We start from the raw sequence: 22,691 nt of genomic DNA, 5'->3' as shown, positions 1-22,691 counted from the left end.
GGGGATAAAATGAAATAAACAAACCATTGAGACCAGAGCAGCTTGTGCTTTTTTCAACTTTAGAGTCCATTCGATTTGGAAGATGAAAAAGTTGGAGGATAGAAAATTGTGGGAGGATGGAAAAGTGAGAGGGTAGAAAAAATTTAGTTTTCCCTCATTTGTGTTTAGTTGGAGGGGTGGAAAAGTGAAAGGATGAAAAACTTTTTTGTTTGGTTGAGATAAAAAATGAGAGGAAGAAAAATAAAGTCAATATAAATTTATCATTATATCCTTACTAAATATATAAACAAAAAGTAACACATTTATTAATAAAAAAAAATTGTATGGACACTTTAATTTTTTTATTTATTTATAAAATAAGCAAATGCTAAAAGGATATTAAAAAAAAAAAGATAAAAACAAACAAAAAGAACCAATGTGTACTGTCCAAAATTTTATCCACCAAAAAAAAAAACAAAAAAAAGAAAAAAAACAAACAAACAAAACAAAACCAAAACCAAAACCACACCAACGTGAACGTACTATGCAAAAACCAGAAGAAATTTTATCCACACAAAAAATAAAAATAAAAAACCGGAAAGACAAAAAGTTGGCTATTAGATGGAGAAGGGCAATTTTGTCGAACACTCATCTTCCTCATTTTCTCTCAATTTTGGAGATATTGAATTTCGGTGGGCCCAGAGAGAAAATAGTTGGGCCCCACTACTTTTCTCTTCCCCTCTTCCTCCCAACCAAACAGGCTTCCTATTCATTTTCCCTCCTATTTTCCACTCTTTTTTTTTTCATCTTCCTTAAAATCCACCCAACCAAATATACCCTTAATTACACAGAATAAAAATTATGAGAATGGAAATACTAAGAAAGTGTCATCCCCCATCCAAAATTAACCAACCCTATGAGAAATACATGTAGGGAATTTCCACGAATTCCTAAACCTGTGAGAAAAAATAAAATAGAGAAAACACACGCCAAAGAAAATAATCACACGTACAAGATAGTATTTACATGGTTCGACAATTTGCCTACGTCCACGGAGTTACAGGGATTTCACTATTATCAAGGAAAAAATACAAAGTGCGGCTACAGTTCTTTTTACTCTCTCAAAACCGACTACACAAAACCCTAATCACAAAAAACTGCGTTTTATACATCCTACGCACAAGATTCACAATGGGCTACAAAACGGGGAATGACACACAACATATTGCGTTTTATACATCCTACGTTTTATACATCATCCGCTCCATGGACTAAGTCTCATAAAATATCCCATTAAAAACCACGCAATATTGTTCGGGTCGGGTCGGGTCGTCAACCGGATCAAACATAAACTAGGCTCCACAAAGCCCAACAATACAATTGGCACTCAACATCGATATTGTACTATGTTAGTTCTAAATGATAGGGAACTTATATTTATGATTGTTTACAGTTTTCAATCCATAAGTAAGGGCTATCTGAGTGCTAGAATAGAAGTTCCGCCACTTACTAATATAGACTGATTTTGGAAAGCACCTTGTCTAGTCAAACTATCAAGGATATATTTCTGTGAATGATGCTTCCTTAATAGACCATCATGATTGGCTTTTATGTTGACCAGACTCAAGCTCCGTCATTGTCTTGTTTAGCTTTGCTCTGCTTCAATGCAGAAATGATGGTTGCTGAGGTAATGGTAGCATTACAGAATAACTATTAAGCATGAGACCTATTGTAGCCATTGTTGGTCGATTTGCAGGATTTTCTTGAATGCATAATAAGCCAATATGGATGCACCTAATAACTTCATTTCTAGAATAAGAGTTTCTCAGAGAGGGATCCAACAATTCCAAGGGTGTTCCATTCGTCCATTGTTTCCAAGCCTGCAGAAACCCGTTAAAAATGTGATGTTCATCTTTCTTCATCACGACCACTGCCAAAATAATTTCTAAGTACCCCAAAATTAAAATATCTACTTCATACTTGTTGGGGAAAAATCCTAACCCCCTCTAGGTCTATGTGTGAATTAAAATATATAACTACCGAGCAATAGTAATATTATGGAAACAAAAATTTCAGCAAGCACCACATAAATACAACTACACAGGAACACCAAATCTTACGTGGAAAATCCTCCAATGTAGAGGGAAAAACCACGGGGTAGCTCTGAAAAATATCCACTATGAAATAGAGATTACAACTATCAAGTTTATGCTAAACTTGAGTCCACAATAAATTGGATATACAACAAATAAATCTCAAGAAGTAAATACAATCTCACCACAAAGCCAGTAGCAAAATCTTCCTCTGAATACTCCAACTCTCCATAGTTGTAGCACTCAAAAACTCCATAAGAACGCCACCAATTTATCTTCCTTGTGTGCAACTTGAGCAAAGAAAAATGTTTCATTTTTCTTTTTCACACTCTCACTGTGTTTCTCTCTATCTCTTCACTCAGGCTACACCTCTCAAGCTAAAGCTCTCTCTGTTCTGTATTTCTTGCTCACTCTGGAACTCACACAAAATGGCTAAATATTGCTCTCTGTTTTCTTCAACTCTCCACTAGGCCGAATGGCCTTAGTTTCTTTCTTTTCTTTTTCTTCAACGTGTTCAACACCTTTGCTCAGCTTTGCATCACTTCTCATTAAGAGAAGTTAAACTTCTCACAAATCTTGGTCATTTCTCAATAAATGAGAAAGCAAGCTTTGAAGACTTTTGGAGCTTGAAGACTTTTGGAACAAGCTCATAAATGAGCTTTGACAATTATGTGTGATGGAATCCAAGGGTGTCACATGCATGCAACAATCTCCCCCTCCAGCACACTACGAAGGAGATCTTCAATCCAAGTCTTCAATTAGAATTCATGCCGGCCAACCCGACACAAAGATTTAGCTTCTCTCTAGAAACAACCTTGGTCAACATGTCAACTAGATTTTCATCTGTGTGAATCTTCTCTAATTCAAATGACTGTTGTTCAACAACTAGTCTCAACCAATTGTATCTCACCTCAATGTGCTTTAAGTGTGAATGGTACATAGAATTCTTGCCCAAGTCTATAGCACTTTGACTATCACAATTAACTACATACCCATCTTGCTTTAAACCCAATTCTTAGAGAAACTGTTTCAACCAAAGCATCTCTTTACCTACTTCATTAGTTGCAATATAGTTAGCCTCAGTTGTAGATAAGGAAACACACTTTTGCAATCTTGACTGCCATGACATAGCTCCCCCTGCAAAAGTAAATAAATACCTTAATGTAGATTTCATACCATTAAGGTCAACTGCCCAATCTGCATCTACATAACCCTCCAAAACTGGTTTAGTATCACCAAAAGTCAAGCACAATTTAGAGCTACCTCTCAAGTACCTGAAAATCCACTTCACTGCTTCCCAGTGATCTTTACCAAGATTAATCATGAACTTGCTGACAACACCAACTACATGAGCAATATCTGGTCTTGTGCAAACCATAGCATACATCAAACTTCCAACTGCTGAGGAATAAATAGTTGATGCTATGTCTTTTTTCTCTTCCTTGGATGAAGAACAAGATTTCTTTCTTAGCTTGAAATAAGCACCAAGAGGTGTACTGACTAGCTTGGCATGCTTCATTTTGAACCTTTCAAGAATCCGCTCAATATATTTCTCTTGTGATAACCATAGCTTTTTAGCTTTCCTGTCACGTAGAATCTGCATACCCAAAATTTTTCTTGTAGGACCCAAGTCTTTCATATCAAATGACTTGAACAAGTCCTTCAAATTTCCAATCACACTTGCATCTTATCCTACTATCAACATATCAACTATATATAGCAAAAGAATAACAAATTTAACATTGGGAAATTTTCTGACATACACACAATGATTTGCATTTGTCCTTGTGTACCTGTGACCCACCATGAATGAGTCAAACTTCTTGTACCACTGTCTTAGAGCTTGCTTCAAGCCATACACACTCTTTCTTAACTTGCAAACCATTTGTTCTTTCCCTTTCACTTTGAATCCCTCCAGCTAATCCATGTAGATTTCTTCTTTTAAATCACCATGAAGAAAAGCAATCTTCACATCAAGTTGCTCAAGCTCAAGATCCAAGCTAACTACTAATCCTAGAACAACCCGAATGGAACTCATCTTGACTACTGGAGAGAATATCTCGTCAAATTCATTCCCTTGTTTCTGACTGAAACTCTTGACCACCAATCGAGCTTTATACTTTACTAACTTGTCACCATCTTTCTTCAGCTTGAACACCCATTTGTTTTTTAATACCTTCTTGCCTTTAGGAAGTTCCACTAAGTCATAAGTTTTATTCTTGTTTAAAGAATTCATCTCTTCATGCATATCCTTTGACCAACTTCGCTTATCCTTATTAGACTGTAATTCCTGAAAACTTTCTGGCTCCACCTCTTTAGTAATCATAGTATACTCAGAAGTGGGATATCTAGTCGATGGATGACTCTCTCTAGTAGACCTTCTCACTTGAGGTTCTACCATCTCTAGTGGAGGAGGCTGCTCCCCCTGCTCAATTCCATTTGTATCTGTCACATCATCACCATCTGCTGGCGCATTAGCATTAAATTCAGTTGGATCATCACCATAATTCCCATCTTGTACCTCTTCCCTATTTATGGCATTATCAAAGGAAGAAGAGGTAAGTGTAAGATCAGGAACACCTTCAACTGTAGCTTTAAGCTTTTCAGTTTTCTCAAAGTTTGCCAAGTTTTCATTCCCATGAAAAACCACATCTCGACTTCTGATCATTTTCTTTTCCTTTGGATCCCATAACTTATAGCCAAATTCTGCATCTCCATATCCAACAAATATACAAGGAGTGGATTTGCTATCAAGTTTCGATCTTTGTTCCTTAAGCACATGTACAAATGCCTTGCACCCAAATACCTTCAAGTGAGAGTAAGAAACATTTTTTCCTATCCATACTCTTTTTGGAATATCAAAACCCAAAGGAACTGATGGAGGTCTATTAATTAGGTAGCATGCAGTCACAACAGCTTCACCCCAGAATGACTTAGGCAGTTTAGCCATTCTCAACATACATCTGATCTTCTCAACAATAGTGCGATTCATCCTTTCTGCCACACCACTTTGCTATGGGGTATCAAGAACTGTCTTCTCATGTCTAATGTCTTTCTCGGAGCAGTAACTCTTGAATTCATTAGATGTGTATTCACCTCCATTATCACTATAGAGACACTTCAAAGGCTCCCCTTTCTCATTTTCCATCATGGCATGGAATTTCTTGAAGTGCTCAAATACCTGGTCTTTTGTTTTCAAAACATAAACCCACATCTTTCGTGAAACATCATCAATAAATGTAACAAAATATTTATTGCCACCTAAAGTCTCAACATCAATAGGACCACATACATCAAAATAAAACAAGATCTAATACATTGGGTTTTCTAGTAGACGGTATATTAAATGAAACTCTATGCTGTTTACCAAATAAACAAAAGTCACAAGGATTTAGTGACGTACCTTTGGCAAAGGGAATGAGAGACTTCTTTGTCAAAATCTGCAACCCTTTTTCACTCATGTGAGCCAGCCGCCTATGCCATAAGTTAGGCGAAGAATCCTTCAGAGCTGCACTAACAACATCCTTGCACAACTTTACTTGTGTCTTGTAAAGTGTACAACAAATTTTCCCTCTAGCAAACACCAATGATCCTTTGTTAAGCCTCCATTTTTCATCACAAAAATAATTGTCATAACCTTCTTTATCAAGAACATGAGTGGAAATCAAATTTAGGCAAATATCCGGAACATGTCTCACATCCTTCAAAATCAAGGTGTATCCAGTGTTAGCTCTAACACAAATTTCACCAATTCCCACAATGTCGGCATAACTATCATTGTCCATCTTCACTCTCCCAAAGTTTCCCGCTTTGTATGAAGTGAATAACTCCTTTCTTGGAGTGACATGGCAGGAAGCAGCTGAATCAATCACCCATTCAACATAAGGATCTGAAATTGTACAACAAGCATCTTGCCCTATGGCTAGAACCTCATCTTCTAACACTATAACAACAGTGGTATTCTCATCATCCGTCTTTATTTGATTTTTATCCTCTTTCTATTTGTTCTTCCAAGCCTTGCAATTCCTTTTTATGTGACCTTCTTTATCACAGTAAAAACACTTGAATTTTCCTTTTGATTCTAACCGACTTCTGGATTTACCTCGCCCTTTACAACTTCTACTCTTACTTCTCCCCTTGTTCTCTGTGACAAGAGCATGTGCAATAACCTTGCCCATATCCTTTCTTCTAGTTTCTCCATTAAGCAAACTATCTTTAACCATGGCAAGTTGTAACATACCATTCGGAGTAGAATTACTAAGTAACACTACCAAAGTCTCCCAACTGTCAGATAAGGAAGTCAGAAGCAATAAAGCTTGCAACTCATCATCTATTACTAGCTTCATTGTAACCATCTGATTAATCAAGTCTTGGAACTTACTAAGGTGCTCGGCAATGGACTTACCCTCCTTAAGCTTCAAATTCACAAGCTTTCTAGCAATTAAAGCTTTATTTTGAGCTGTTTTTCTTTCATAAAAACTCCTTAATTTTTCCCAAAGAGCCTTTGCATTTGTTTCTTGAGACACATGGTGAAAAACACTAATATCGATGCATTGTCTAATACACTCGATAGTTTTTCTATTTAATTTCTCACAGTCTCTATCTGACTATCACTAGGCTTGGCACTATCACTCTCAATAGGGTCATGCAAATCCTTGCAATAAAGAACATCCTCCATCATCGGCTTCCATATCGAATAATTTGATAATGAGAGTTTAACCATAGTATTCATAGCCATATTCTCCATTTAATCCAACACAAGACAGTCAAACCTAAGCAACCAAAAGCTCTGATACCACTTGTTAGGGAAAAATCCTAACCCCCTCTAGGTCTATGTGTGAATTAAAATATATAACTACCAAGTAATAGCAATAGCAATATTAATATTATGGAAACAAAAATTTTCGCAATCACCACATAAACACAACCACACAAGAACACCAAATCTTACGTGGAATACCCTTTAATGTAGGGGGAAAAACCACGGGGCAGCTTCGAAAAATATCCACTATGAAATAGAGATTACAACAATCAAGTTTATGCTAAACTTGAGTTCACAATAAATTGGATATACAACAAATAAATCTCAAGGAGTAAATACAATCTCACCACAAAGTCAATAGCAAAATCTTCCTCTGAATACTCCAACTCTCCATAGTTGTAGCACTCAAAAACTCCATGAGAACTCCACCAATTTATCTTCCTTATATGTAACTTGAGCAAAGAAAAATGTCTCTTTTTTCTTTTTCACTTTCTCACACTCTCACTGTGTTTCTCTCTATCTCTTCACTCAGGCTGCACCTCTTAAGCTGAAGCTCTCTCTTTCTTGCTCACTCTGGAACTCACACAAAATGGTCGAATATTGCTCTCAGCTCTCCACTAGGCCGAACGGCCTTAGTTTCTTTCTTTTCTTTTTCTTCAATGTGTTCAACACCCTTGCTCAGCTTTGCATCACTTCTCATTAAGAGAAGTTAGACTTCTCACAAGTCTTGGTCATTTCTCAATAAATGAGAAAGCAAGCTTTGAAGACTTTTGGAGCTTTGAAGACTTTTGGAATGAGCTTTGACAAATATGTGTGATGGAATCCAAGGGTGTCACATGCACCCAATAATACTTACATAACTCAAGAGTTCCTCAACAAGTTCTGATTGATGGAAATGTGTATTCTTTTTGCCCCACTTATAATCTATAGATCCAAGGCTCCAAAACTAAACACATCGGACTTACAAAATATTGTCCATGCATAGTATACTATGGAGATGTATAACCACTACAATTAAGAACCATAAAAATAAATAATAAATAAATAACTAAGTAAAAAATGTGAAGAAAAATTCAAAAGGTCAATCATAGTATCAAATTTGTAAATTTTGAAACATCTCATGCTATTCAATGTCCTAAGATAATCTCTCTGACACTCTTTACAGCATTGCTATTTACACAAGTTAGAGCATGGATTGGCTGTGTTAAAGTAATTATATATATTATTCATTTCAATAAATCTAGAACGTAATAAGAAATAAATAAATTTGTTAATTTTGATTATTCAAAGACATATATAATGATTAAAAACTTACAATGTTCCAACAATTCTATTTATATTTGCTTGAGTTTGGTCTTCAGCAAATATCCTGGCCATGCCAAAATCTGAAATTTTTGAGTTCATATTGTGATCTAACAAAACACTACTAGCTTTAACATCATGATGAATAATATCTAAGTCGAGAATCTTCTTGAAGATAAAGAATCCCTCGAGCAATTACTTCTATAATCTTGTAACCGTTTTGACCGATTCAATTCTCCTTGCTTTGCTGGTTCTATAATTTTGTCATAATTTAATATTCAAGTTAGGAATGAGATTCAAACGGACAAGGAGATAATTTCATTCAATTTGAAAACAAAATTTTATTCTCATTATTTCTTAGAATTTCAGCTCCTTGGCATTGATTCAATGTGAGAAGTTCATCACAAGTGAATTTTGAAGGATTTTTTAAGTGATTAGAATTGTTACTCTGATGCTAATCATACTAGACATAAAACTAAGAAAGAAAAATAGCTGGATACAAGTTCAGATGGGCCTAACCAAATAAAAAGTGATCGAGGCTTTTGTTGGGCACATATTCATAAATGAGCAACTTATCTTCTCCTCCCAAACAAAATCCTTAGTCTCGTTAGATTTCTGTGTTGAAGTTTGATTACCAATACAACTTCATTCTTAAATTCTACTGCACCCTGCCCAGATCTTACAGATAATGTTTTCACAGCTATTTGTTCTCCATTGGGAAGGGTACCCTGAAAATATATTTGAACCAAGGTTAAACAATTTTTCTCATTGAACTTCAGTATTAACTAAATTGTACCTTGTAAACGGTACCAAATCCTCCTTCACCTATCTTATTATCATCTGAGAACTTGTTTATGGCAACTTCAATTATATCCAGGTCAAATTGCAAGGACTCTACATTTGGAATTTCGACTTCACCTAGACAACAAACAGGAATATAATGGTTTTTAAAATGAAATCTTCAATTTAAATTGTTTATAGTTATACCACAGAGACCAAAAAAGAAAAAAGAAAAGTGATCAAATAATCTTTTATTCTTCACCATTTTCCTCCGGTAAAGTATTGAACTTCCTGCTTGCTCTCCTACGAAGGAAGCAACAGCCAAAGAAGAACAGAACCACAGAAACAGCAATTGGGATAGCAATGGCGACAATTGGTAGCGATAACATTTTGTTTTCTCCTGCATACGACGATATGCATCATTTAATTAGAAAGTTAGATATTTCATCATGAGAAATACTCCTTTAATTTCCAAAAGTGCCTCTTGATTTTTCCTTAACAGTTTGTCTCTTATTTTTCCATAACCATTTGTGCCTATTGTCGTTCCATAACCTTTGTGCCTTTGTATCTTTCACTTTCTAGAATTTTCATTTATAACTTGAACAGCCATTAGACTAAAGACAACTCTTGTAATTCCACTTCGTTGGAAACTATATAAAAAAGAGGTAGAGGTGTGGTTTGAATGAGAGAGTGAAAAAAGTGTAAAGAGTGAGAGAACAAAGTGTAGAGAGTTCTCAAGGCAGCAGCCTAACGTTATCTAGCATGTGAGAAAAAGTATTGAAAAGTGCTCAAGGGCGCTGCAGCATTATTTATGAGAGTTTTGTGAAAGGCCGAAGCCTTATTTGTAGGAGTTTTGTACAAGGCCGAAGCCTTGTCCATATTCATCCCCTCTTTCTTGTGAGTGTTTATTTTGTTATTCTTCCTATTAAGGCTTTGCAAAGGCAACAAAATGGTATCCAAACTTCTGCTATTCCAACATTTGATATTAATAACAACATATTTTATGTACTTAATATAACAGAGCTATCTAAGTTTTTTTCTCTCGCAAGTGTAGAACTCAATCCAGCCGGACATATTACATGGTCTAAAATGGCTAAAAATCACAGGTCTGGAAAAATAATGTTGTTTATTACCGTACATGCAGGAGTAAGAGGAGGAACTAGAGGCGAAGCAGATGTGATGTTGTAAAATGGGTACATGTGAAAAATCAATGAAACAATTTGTTTACACAAAGTTTAAAAAAAATAATAATAATAAAATAAAATAAAATGACACAAAAAATTTACATAATTCGAAAATATATTTACATCCATAGGAGACAATAGAATAAAGTTTCACTATAATTTTAGAGATTACAACAATAACTTAAAGACACTCTCATACAAACTCAAATCTCAAATACATAATTAATTCTCTCACAAGTAAATAAAAAACACCCTATTAACAAGAGTTGTAGAACACTTTTAACTTTCTATCTCTAGTATGCACACACCGAAGTTCTTTGCCATCCGTATCTCATGTCATGGCTCTCATTTACTCCACCACTGTTTATAGCTAAAGTTCAGCCAAACATCAATAGTTTCAGCACATGAAACTTATCAAGTCAAAAGAAGGTGGCCAGTATTTATTGCCAATGGAGTCATACATTTCGGATACAAGGTGAAGCATGTATTTGGTTTGCATGTCAGCTACTCCTTGCCTTTTTGACAATTCCTGAAGACAACATTTAATGCAAGCTACGTGTATTTCTTCATGCATGATATTTGGTTGTCATCCAAACTTTCTGACATAGGCATGCAAGCCACTTAATGGCTTGTTGGCTAATGGCAAACCACTAAGTTTGACAATTCAAGCCATTCCAACAGTACGGTTCATATCTAATATTAAAACTTGGGAGCAGAGAACTCTTCCACCTTCTTTTCCATTACAACACGTAGGAAGAGCTCCTATGACAGCAGGGGTGGAGCCACCTTATGTCAGTGGTTCTCCAGTGGTTCCAAAGCTACCTTGACTTGAAAAAAAAAATTTATATATAATAATTTAAAATTTTATATTTATTTATCTTTTAAAAAAAATTTGAGAACACCTTAAATTTTTTTTATACTAATAAAATTAAATTTTGGTCTATAATTTGAGTAACTTAACAATATTTTAGGGTCTTTCAAGTAAAAAGAAGCCACGTGCTTTTATATTCTTTTAAGCTTATACTACAACTTTACTTTTAATTTTTGCTTTATCTGACATATTGTCATTATACAACTACTTTTTTCTCAAAAACATTATAATATATATTATATAACTAATTGGTCAAAGTCATGTAAATTTAGCTTTTTTTATTGTACAACTACTTTTCCTTTTTCTCTTTTCGACAATTTTGATTAAAAAATAGTAGTTTTAGTTAATTAAGTGAATAAACTTAAAAAGTTACTTAATTTTTATATAACATCAATTAATTCATTATATATATATATATAAAATAAACTTTTTATTTTTATGATTATAATTAAACATGTGATTGTCCATTCTAAGGAAATTTGATTAAATTTACATGAAAAGTGTCACTAAATATTATGTTTTAACATTGTGCTATCATATTATTAGTAATAAACTTATTATATTTTTATTTATATAATTTAAAATTTTATTAATTATATTATTTATGACGTCATCGGTTCGACCATCGGTCGGATCTCGGTTCGACCAAAAAACTAGTAATCACTCTCTTTTCCAACTCTTTCACCGTACTGGTTTATAAAACCATGAAAAAAAAATCCAAAAAAAAAGTTGGACGAAAATCTAAAAAAAAAAATTATAATAAAACTACTAACAAGGCCCAAACCAAATGTCAATAGAAAAGCCCAATACAAGATCAATCTCATCTCAGACTAAGACTATCACAACTCCAACACCAACACGATTACGTTTTTAATGCAACAAATTTTTTTTTTTTTTAAATCCTCACTACCTCAGTGCCTCGCAAATTCACAAGTTATTAAACAATTTAAATTAAAACTGAATCAAACCTAAAGGCTAAAAGGAAATAAGAAACTCACTATCGTCGTCCATCCTGTTCAACAACACTAACAACAATCATAACTAAACTCCACAAGCTTTATGTTGTAAAATTTTATGTATTTACATGTTTTTTTATTTTTTTTATTTTCAATATATAAATTTTTCTTTTTATTAAAGGGTGTAATTTATACTTCTAGAGAAAGAGAAAACACCTAAAGTAACCAGTCTGGCGTGCCAGACCAAGACTGTACAGCGACTTTGAACTCGTGAATTCATCTTCTTCCGTCGCAAAATTCTTATCTGAATCAGAGTTTGAAGCTCTCGTCGCCAAAGAATTCATCGCGTTGGCCAACACATCGTTAAACCGATCGTTCTCTACCTCTGTGATATTCTGCGTGCTAATCAAAAATATTGCAGGGACTTCGTTGATGGTAGCGAAGATGGATTGGTTAGAGTAACGAAACAGGTACTCGTCGTACCATATTATAGCGACTTTGTCTAGAGGGCATCGCCGCAATATATCTCTGCCTGCAGTGGCGACGCAATCTTGACAGACTGCGGTGTTGACCTCTCCACGACAAAGGAAGAGACCAGAGACCACGTCTTTAGCTGGGTTGTCCCCAGCTGAGGCGTTATAGAATCCGTTGTTGTTGTTGTAGCTTGTGGCGTTTGAGGTAAGAGAAGAGAGGACAAGGTTGAGGTTGGTTTAGTAGGTACTGTTAGCGATGAAGAATGTCGAGTTTGAGCAAAAGTGAGCGCTGTAAGTGGGTGCTGATTCAGTTTTGGTAAGGCTAACGAAGGTAATTACCCAGAGAGACAAAAGGAGCATGGGAAATTTGAAATAACGCATTTTGGTTATACCTCTTAACAAGTGCACCAATTGCAAGGTCACCCAATATTTGTTAAATTTCATGTGTAATTATTTTTGTTTTTTTTGGGTAAGTTGGGCAATGGAATAAAGTCATAAAGATAAAAGATTTGGTGATACGATGAGGATACGGGTGACGAGTATTGAGTAGTGCGGGTGGGGTCTCTGGACGCAAGTGAACCAAAGCAACTTTAGTGTTCCTGGTTCACAGAAGTTTGACTGTTGACTTTGACTTATTTTGTGGACCATGAACCGAAAGTCAAAATTTAGAAAATTACCTATCTTGCTCAGTTTTTGTGTAGATTCTAATTTTGGATTCCGTTTATTCATTTGAAGTTCTGAAATTGTCCAATTGACATATCCTTTGTTGTGGTTTCCATAAAAGCATTCTTCCAGGTATTTTTAATGATTTTTTTCATGCTTATTCAACTTTAAACCTTCGTTAAGCTTCCTCCTTGAGTTTAGAAGAATGTTAAAGTTATAAAGTTCATTCTCTTATATATATTTATGTTATATTTTACTGTAATATAGACTTTGTATTATACTTAGACATAATAAAAATGTAATCCTTAAGGACTTTCTTTGTAGATGTAGGTCGTTAAGGCTGAACCATGTAACCCTGTGTTCTTGTGTTTCTATTTTATACTTCATCTTTCACATTTACTTCAACATATATAACATGGTATACACATTAATGCTAATATATTCAACAAAAGTCACTTTAATCGGAGAAGATGTCAAGGAAATCCTATTTATTACCAACCTAATACTAGTGCTTTCTTTTTCTTTAATATTTTTTTTTATTCTGATATAAGACAATAATAAAGTTCATCTTAATTGAATAATCGTGGATTTTTATGAATTTGGGTAGACGGGAATGGAAAGTTCTTATTTGTTGAAAGTTCTTATTTAAGAGCCTAGAAGAAAGGAGTAGTTCTAGTATTAGAAAGAAGCTGGCAATAAAATTCTAGTTCTACGCATGGGCTTCTAAGGCGAAAATGGCACAAAAACAATAGGTATACCTTATACGATAGAAATTATCAAGTAGGAAGATAATTGCTAACATGGTCTTTCATGATCTCTTAATAAATAAAATGCTATTATTTAGGTAAATATGACATCATTTAGTAATTTTTTATTTTTTATTCATTATATTGATTAAGAAATTCCCTTGCACAATCGCACATTTACATAAATAGCATCATCTTATTAGTTGACAGAACTACGCGGTAAAACTAATAAAGTAATAACTCCTCCCAGACTTAATCTTAAGACAAAAGGTTCACAAAAGTAAAAGTTGGCGGGAACAGTGGTGCAGTGGGTAATAAGGGTTGTTTGGTAAAGTGTATTGAGCAATAATTTTTAGTATTTAAACATTACATGCATTTTCATATACTTTTTTACTCCACGTATTTCTAAAATATACAAACAACATTACTAAAACAGCATTATCAAATTACCCTTAATTTTGCCACTCAAATGGTGTTCTTCAACATCTCAAGAAAAAGGTACTGGAGTTATCCTTAACACCCCACTAATAAATGATAAATGAAAATGAGTATAGGCTCCTATACCTCAAAATACTTGTCTTCTTGTGGCAAATATCTCAGAGACCAGATGTATAAATAGAATTCCTCTAAAAAAAATTAATGCAAAGATTACAAAACTTTCATTATAAGGTGTCTCAGAAATTTCTCAGTCACCATCATTTAAAAAAAAAAAATGTTTATTATAATATGATGTGATACCAGGTCGATTTTAGAAGAGACCAGTTAAATACCTTGTCCTTCACCATGATGAGAATGGAATATTGAGAAAGTGTCATTCACCCCATCCAAAATTAACCAGCCTTATGAGAAATACAATTGACACCCAACTTTGATATCGTACTGATATCAGTTCTAATTGACAGCGAACTTATATTTACGATTGTTTACAGTTTTCAGTCCATAAACAAGAGCTACCTGAGAACTGGAATAGAAGTTCCACCACTTATTAATATATACTGATTTTGGAAAGCATCTTGTCTAGTCAAACTATCGAGGATATATTTCAGTGAATGATGCTTCATTAACAGACCATCCATTTGATTGGTTTGTATGTTGATCAGACTCAACCTCCGTTATTGGCTTATTTAGTTTTGCTCTGCTTCGATGCAAAAATGCCGGTTGCTGAGGTAATGGTAGCGTAACAGAATAGCTGTTAAGCATGAGAGCTATTGTTGCCATTGTAGGTCGATTTGCAGGATTTTCTTGAACGCACAACAAGCCCATATGGATGCACCTAATAACTTCATTTCTTGAATAAGAATTTCTCAAAGCGGGATCCAACAATTCCAAGGGTGTTCCATTCCTCCATTGTTTCCAAGCCTGCAGAAACTCGTTAAAAATGTGAAGTTCATCAAGTTCATCTTTCTTCCTCACAACCAAAGAAAAATAATTTCATTGTAAAAGTGACAAATTTAAAATATTTGATTCAAACTTACATAACTCAATAGGTCTTCAGCAAGTTCTGATTGATAGAAATGGGTATTCTTTTTGCCACTTATAATCTCTAGAACTAAGACTCCAAAGCTAAACACATCAGACTTCACAGAATATCGTCCATGCATAGCATACTCCGGAGACATATAACCACTACAATCAAGAACCATAAAGAAACAGCCTTAAGTAAAATAAAAGAAGGAATTTTTAAGTCAATCATAGTATCATATCTGTAAATTTTGGAACATCTCAAGCTAATCAATCTCCTAAGATAGTCCCTCTCACAGCATTGATATTTACACATGGCAGAGCATGAACTGATGGTGTTAAAGTATATGTATATGTATATTTCATTTCTATAACTCTCACATGTTACAAAAAATAAATAAATTAGTGATTAAGAACTTACAATGTTCCAACAATTCTATTTGTATTCGCTTGAGTTTGATCTACTACAAATATCCTTGCCATGCCAAAATCTGAAATTTTTGGGTTCATATCATCATCTAACAAAACATTACTAGCTTTGACATCACGATGAATAATTCTAAGTCGAGAATCTTCATGAAGATAAAGAATCCCTCGGGCTATTCCTTCTATAATCTTGTAACGTTTTGACCAATCCAATTCTCCTTGCTTTGATGGCTCTATAATTTTGTCATAATTAAATACTCAAGTTAGGAATGAGATTCAAATGGACAAGGAAATATGCTGATTCAATTCGAAAACAAAATTTTATTACCATCTTAGCATTTCAGCTCCTTGGCACTGATTCAATTTGTGAGAAGTTCAAGACAAGTGAATTTTGATGGATACGTCAGTGATCAGTATCATGTGCTCCGATACTAATCAGTAACCATACATACCTTAGAGGCATTAAACAAAGAAAGTAAGAAATAATTGGATTTAAGTTCAGATGGCTAACCAAATAGAAAGTAATCAAGGCTTTTGTTGGGAACATATTCATAGACAAGTATCTTCTCTTCTCCTCCCAAGCAAAATCCTAATAGTCTCACTAGATTTCTGTGTTGAAGCTTGGCTACCAATACAACCTCATTCTTAAATTCTACTGCACCCTGTCCAGATCTTACAGATAATCTTTTCACAGCTATATGTTGTCCATTGGGAAGGGTACCCTGAAAATATATTTGAACCAAGATTAAACAATCTTTTGTGTGCAAAAAATTCTCATTGACCTTCAGTACTAACTTAATTTTTACCATGTAAACGGCACCAAATCCTCCTTCACCTATCTTATTATCCTCTGAGAACTTGTTTGTGGCAGCTTCAATGATATCTAAGTCAAACTGCAAGGACTCTACATTTGTAATTTCGACTCCACCTAGACAACAAAGCAGTAAATATAATGATTTTTTTAGAAAAAAATTCCAATTGCAAATTGTTTATACCACATAGACCAAAAAGCAAAGTAATCAAATAATAATCTTTTATTCTTCACCATTTTCCTCTGGTAATGAATTATACTTCTTCCTTGCTCTCCGACAAAAGAAGCAACAGCCAATGAAGAGAAGAACCACAGAAACAGCAATTGGGATAACAATGGCAACAATTATTACCGATGACAATTTTTTTTCTCCTGCATACAACGATATGCATCATTTACTTTAGAAAGTAAGACAGCTCATCGTGATCCTTTAATATTAAAAATAACATTATATATAATTAGTAATAATAAACTAGACAAATGATATGTCAGTGACAGCCCAACCAATAAGTAATAGTTAAAGAACGAAGCAGGAAAAAGGCCAATAAAAATTCTGTCCCAATTATATCTTCTTCTTTTCTAAACTCTGGTTATTTTATATTATAGCAAAAAACCAGGAATTTAATCAATAAGATTTCTATTTTGTCTATTAATAACTCTTAGCATTAGATGCATCAAAACCTCAATCTAGTATCATGGGTGTCATGCCAGGCTTCCTCCTGTATTTACTCAGTTTGTAAGACAGTAAGACTACACAAATTAATAATTCTGGACACCCAAGATAATTGTTTAAAATTTAAATAAATAAATAATCTATCTTCAATAGCAGAAGATCGAGACAGGACCATCTCTCAACTGCAAGACCCAATTAAGGCCACACAGGGTCTGAAATTGTTAAGAATCACAGATCTGGAAAAAATTAAACTGTTCTTTATTACCGTACCCGGTGGAGCAAACGGAGGAAGTATAGGCAAAGCAGATGTGATGTTGTAAAATGGGTACACTTCATATCTGATGTTACAACTTGGGAGCAGAACTCTTCCACCTTGTTTTCCATTACAACACATAGGAAGAGCTCCTATGGCACTTCGAAAACACCTATAGCAATCAGACACAGTCAAGTCCGGCGTGCACTGCCCGAGACTGTACAGCTTCTCTGAACTCGTAACCTCATCTTCCTCCGTCGCAAACTTCTTGCCCGAGTCAGAGTTCGACGCTTTAGTCGCCAAAGAATTCATCGCGCTGGCCAACACAGCGTTAAACCGATCAGTCTCTGCCTCTGCGATATTCTGCGAACCGGGCAAGTCAAACCCAGGCACTTCGTTGATGGTAGCGAGGATGGATTGGTTTGAGTAACGCAAAAGGCACTCGTCGTACCATATTATAGCGGCTTTGTTTAGAGGACACCGCCGTAATAGGTCTTGTCTTGCAGTGGTGACGCAGTCTTGACAGACTGTGGTGTTGACGTCGCCACGACAGAGGAAGAGACCAGAGACCACGTCTTCGTCAGGAGCGTTCCCTCCAGCTGAGGCGTTGTGGAATCCATTGTTGTCTGTGGAGTTTGAGGTAAGAGAAGAGAGGACGAGGTTGAGGTTGGTTTGGTAGGTACTGTTGGCGGTGAACAAGGTTGTGTTGAAGCAGTAGTGAACGCTGTAAGCGGGTGCTGATTCTGTACAACTGGTAAGGCTAAGCAAGGTAATTAGCCAAAGACACGAAAGGAGTCTGGGAAGTTTGAAAGAACACATTTTGGTACCCTCAATTGCAAGGTCACCTAGCATTTATTTAATTTCATGTTTGTTTCAATTTTTTTTTCAGGTAAGTTGGATAAGAAATAATATGAGGATATGGGTGATTGATAGGTAGTTCAGGTGGGTCTCCAGACTCCAGAGGCAAGTCAACAAAAGCTACTAGCCTACAGAAGTCACTGTTGTAAATGGGAGAAAGTATCTCAAGGAAATCCTTTTTTTTTTTTTTTTTTCCCCCATAACATTAATTGCATTCTCATCCGCTCTTCTATAAAAAAATGGTATTTTGACATATTAAAAGTCTATTTTATTATTTTAGCACATCATTTTACAACATACCATTTACCAGATGTTCTACTCTTCAATCTCATACATTAAAATAATATATACATCACATTAAAATATTATTAAAAAAAACTTCAAGCAATAATATATACTACATAGCCCACCACCACCACTACCCATAGCACACCACCACCACCACCACCACTGCCCATAGTATCCCACCACCGACAACCATAACCAAAACCCAAAATCAACCAACCAACCCACTACCACCAACCACCATGGCTAAAATCCAAAATCAACCAAAACTCAAAATCAGCCTACACCCACTGCCATAACCCAGCAACATCAGCCATCACAACCCATGAAAATCAGCCCACCCACCGCCATAACACACTACATCAGCCCATTACAACCCATGAAACCCAACCCACATCCACCAAAAAAAAAAAAAAAATCCAATGCGATCTGATCTAAGAGTGTGAGGTGGACAACACTGCGTGGTGCACGCTGATCTGCCCATCCAAACCCACCCACCATTGATCTGCCCATCCAAAGCCACCCATTGCCCAACCCACCCATCAAAAAAAGAAAAAAAGAAAAACCACAGCTAGAAAGAGATTGGCGTGGAAGTGATGCGTGGGCGTCGGTGTGGAATTGATGCGTCAACGTCAGCATGGGCGTGGAAGAGAACTGATGGTGAGGAAGAAAATATGAGGAGATGAGAGATAGGATCGGTGTTTGAGAAAAAAAAGAAGGAAAAGACTAATAGAGAGATGAGAGAGAAAAGAATAAAAAATTCATTGAAACTATACCACATCTCTCTCTACGCTTTCATATTTGAGAGCGTATTGTTGATGTGTGTCAAATTTTTTGAGATTTAGAACATCTCATGAGAGATGTTTTTTGGTATTTGGTATACCAAATGCCAAATATTTAGAATTTGGAACACTTAATGAAAATGCTCTAATTACCTAATCCTAGTGCTTTTTTTTTTTTTTTTTGTTAAAAGGAAATATAATTAAAACAAACTAGGAAGCCAAAATGGCTAGTTTCGCGGCTAAAAAGCCTACAATAGTTAACCCCATTAACATCAAAACATAACAACTCCTTAATTAAGTTTGGGGTTGAATCAGAAACACAAAAATCTCCCTCCATTGTGCTGCCATTCTTTGCAAGCGCATCAGCACTACAATTTGCTTCCAGAAACATATGGCTCACCCTGGCATGAGGAATTTTGCTTAGCACCAACCTGCAATCCACCAGAAGAGTTGTATAGGCTGCATTAGTTTGAGAGTTAGAGTCAATCAAATCCACACCAACTTTCGCATCCAATTCAACTTCCAGATTCTAGATGCCGAGTTGGATAGCTAGAATCAACCCATCCCCAAGAGCCCAGCACTCTGCTAACATGCTGGTATTAATTCCTAAGGACCTTGAGAAACATTTAACCCAAAACTATCTCTAATGAGCCCTCCTCCCCCAGCCTTCCCCAAGTTCCCCATTGAAGCCCCATCAGTATTTAGCTTGAACCACCCAAGTAGGGGCTTATTCCACCTAACATTCACGACCACCCTGCTTCTCTACATTTTTATTTTCCCCACACAATAAAAATACTCCACCGCCTGATTGATGCATTGTTTCTACATCAACATGTGATGTATGAGGGTTTATCATCTTTATGTTTTTTCTGTGGGCTCTTAGGACACAAGCTAGAGAACTATCTGTATAGCATTAAGAAAATAATAACAATAAGGCCATAGAGGAAATGGTGGAAAACCAAAATTAGGGAAGCCAAGAGGGAAGCTAGTTGGATCCTAACTATGGCACGTGGATGCTTGTCACAAGGAAAAGAAATCCAGTTCGGAATGGACGTGAAAAAATCCCATGAAATCTTATAGAGGGAAAAAAGTTAGCCCTAAGGGAAATCTGGTCCATTTAAGGGCTAAATGGAGTGATATAGATAAGGACACATCATATGGATCTCTTAAAAAAGATTTACCCATCACAAAAGCTTCTCAACCATATAAGACCTTGAGTCAGAACCATTAGATGATAGTCATTCCCGAGGGCGAGGGTGAGAGTGCATTGGTTCTATACCACGAAAGCTCGAGAAGTGGAGGAAGGTCAGACCGGATTCAGGGGAATGGGACTAAAGGTAAGGCTATTGTAGTGTCTAAGTCAAAAAAAATACAAAAAGCCTAGGTGTGAAGGGATCCAAAGCACTCAAACGCCATTTCCCAAGTACCTCTCACAGACCTTCTTCTCCAAAAACTCCATAGTTTGGCTCAAATGGAGGCTCAACTTTGGGGACTAAGTTTGATGCCTCGAATGGGGTGGGCGGTTTGGTTCAAGGGCAAGGCTTTAGTAGTCAGCGATGAAGTCATAGCCCAAATACGAGTAGCTCCGACAGATACACTGGGGTGGTTTGAGGAGGAGTTGAACAAGGCTTGGAAGCAGCTATTTCCGATCACCCAAGCAAGTAGCAGAGTGGGCGAACTTCCTATGGACCATCCGACGTGGGGTTAGACACCCAACCCGTGGTGGAAGTTCCTCACGGATACTCCGCTGATATCTTGGGAGGAAGCCAAAATGTTGAACAGGCAACTGATAGGCCAAAAACGTATTGACCCCTTGTGATGAATTAAGTTGATTAATTAGCCAAGTTATTAATTAATCAAATTAACATGCAAACGCGTGGTAGCACAAAAAAATTACCAATAAACTAAAGTATGCAGCGGAAAATAAATAACACGGTGATTTGTTTATGATGGGGAAAACCTACACGGCAAAAACCCCACCGGGTGATTTTAAGGTCACCACTCCCGAAATTCCACTATTATCACAACAAGCAGTTACAAGTAAAGGAATCCCAAGTACTTTACCAACCTACAGTTGAACCCTTACCCCAATACCCAATTGGACTTGTTCTATAGTGACAATTTTTCCTTTCAATGCACGGCTCTCAAGTACGTAACTAACCAATTGCGCGGATCCCAGTACGTAACTTCAATCACCAACTAGAGAAGATTGTTGGCTGCAAAGTTCTTCAATTCATCCACACTATGATGATCAAAAACATGCTTGGTTACAAAACCCTACGGTGCAAAGACACAACAACTTCACAAGAGAGATAAACTAGGGCAATAACTTCATCTCAAGTCACAATTTGCATGAACAATGATTTCTCAATGCTTGTGCAACTTGCATCACTTTGACGGCCCTTAAAATAATCCTTTTATATGTCTAGGGTTAGGAGAAAAGAAAGCCCAAAGACATATCCACGGATTGGAATCAAAATAGAACTCAGAATCTGTTTTTCTTAAACCTCGACAGATAGAGGTATCGAGATGCTCTCGAGCAACTATCGAGCCACGGGGCTGGAACAGCTCTTTAAACCTCGACACATGCTAGCTGTCGAGCTTTAATGAACTTGCACTTTTCAGCTTGTTTCTTGGACAGACTTGATGACTTCAACACTTGATCTTAAAACACAGTTTCTTGAAGTATAAAACTCATCCTAATTCTACCCAATTACAAGTAAAGTGTGTTTTGTCAAAGGATTAGCCAATTACATAAATAAATGACATATGTTCTAAACAAGTGAAACACATATGTCCTAACAATCTCCCCCTTTGGCAATCCATGACAAAACCACAACCAACAAATGAACATATGAGAGAAGTCATAAATCACTTAACTCGTATTCACTAGTTGAATACAGTAAAATCTATCCTAACACAAACTCTTGAAAAACTTTACAAGAAGAGAGTTTATGACAAGTAGACTTTGACAACCTGTATTTTTGAAACACTTTAAACAAAACTCGTCAAGGCATCTTAGTGTCAAACAGAAATAATAGATTGCATACAAATAAAGAATCATATGTATAAATAGAGAAAAGAAACAACGCATATAGAGAAAGGTGAAAGAAACATACATCACCACATATATAACAAAGATAAGCACAATGTATGTAATAATGGTCACAAGACCTAGGTACAAGAAGAGAATGTATCTAAAGTAAAGAAAAGAAAAAGATACAAGTAATCCTCACTACATCCCTCAACACTCAACACTCCCCCTATCAAAAATGTCCCTATACAAGCTCTCCCCCTAAGTATGACTACTCTCATAACCCACAAAACTACTCC

At 35.9% G+C, this 22,691-nt stretch overlaps 1 protein-coding gene and 1 pseudogene across 1 annotated transcript; both read right to left on the bottom strand.

Annotated features, from left to right (window-relative positions):
• Positions 1-1,574: 1,574 nt before the first annotated feature.
• Positions 1,575-12,781, bottom strand: LOC142634078 (cysteine-rich receptor-like protein kinase 25; annotated as a pseudogene).
• A 1,660-nt stretch (positions 12,782-14,441) lies between these two features.
• LOC142634319 (cysteine-rich receptor-like protein kinase 10) lies at positions 14,442-18,310 on the bottom strand. The gene is made up of 7 exons (XM_075808616.1): positions 17,451-18,310; positions 16,742-16,879; positions 16,503-16,624; positions 16,208-16,418; positions 15,692-15,929; positions 15,285-15,435; positions 14,442-15,168 (listed from the first exon to the last, which is right to left on the bottom strand). Exons 1-7 carry the CDS (start codon positions 18,283-18,285, stop codon positions 14,836-14,838), a joined length of 2,028 nt encoding a protein of 675 aa, XP_075664731.1. The 5' UTR covers positions 18,286-18,310; the 3' UTR covers positions 14,442-14,835.
• Positions 18,311-22,691: the final 4,381 nt, after the last annotated feature.

Source organism: Castanea sativa, chromosome 5 (assembly GCF_040712315.1).
Source record: "Castanea sativa cultivar Marrone di Chiusa Pesio chromosome 5, ASM4071231v1".
Classification (NCBI taxonomy): domain Eukaryota; kingdom Viridiplantae; phylum Streptophyta; class Magnoliopsida; order Fagales; family Fagaceae; genus Castanea; species Castanea sativa.
The sequence above is the reverse complement of the archived record's forward strand: the minus strand, read 5'-3'. Positions and strand labels throughout refer to the sequence as shown.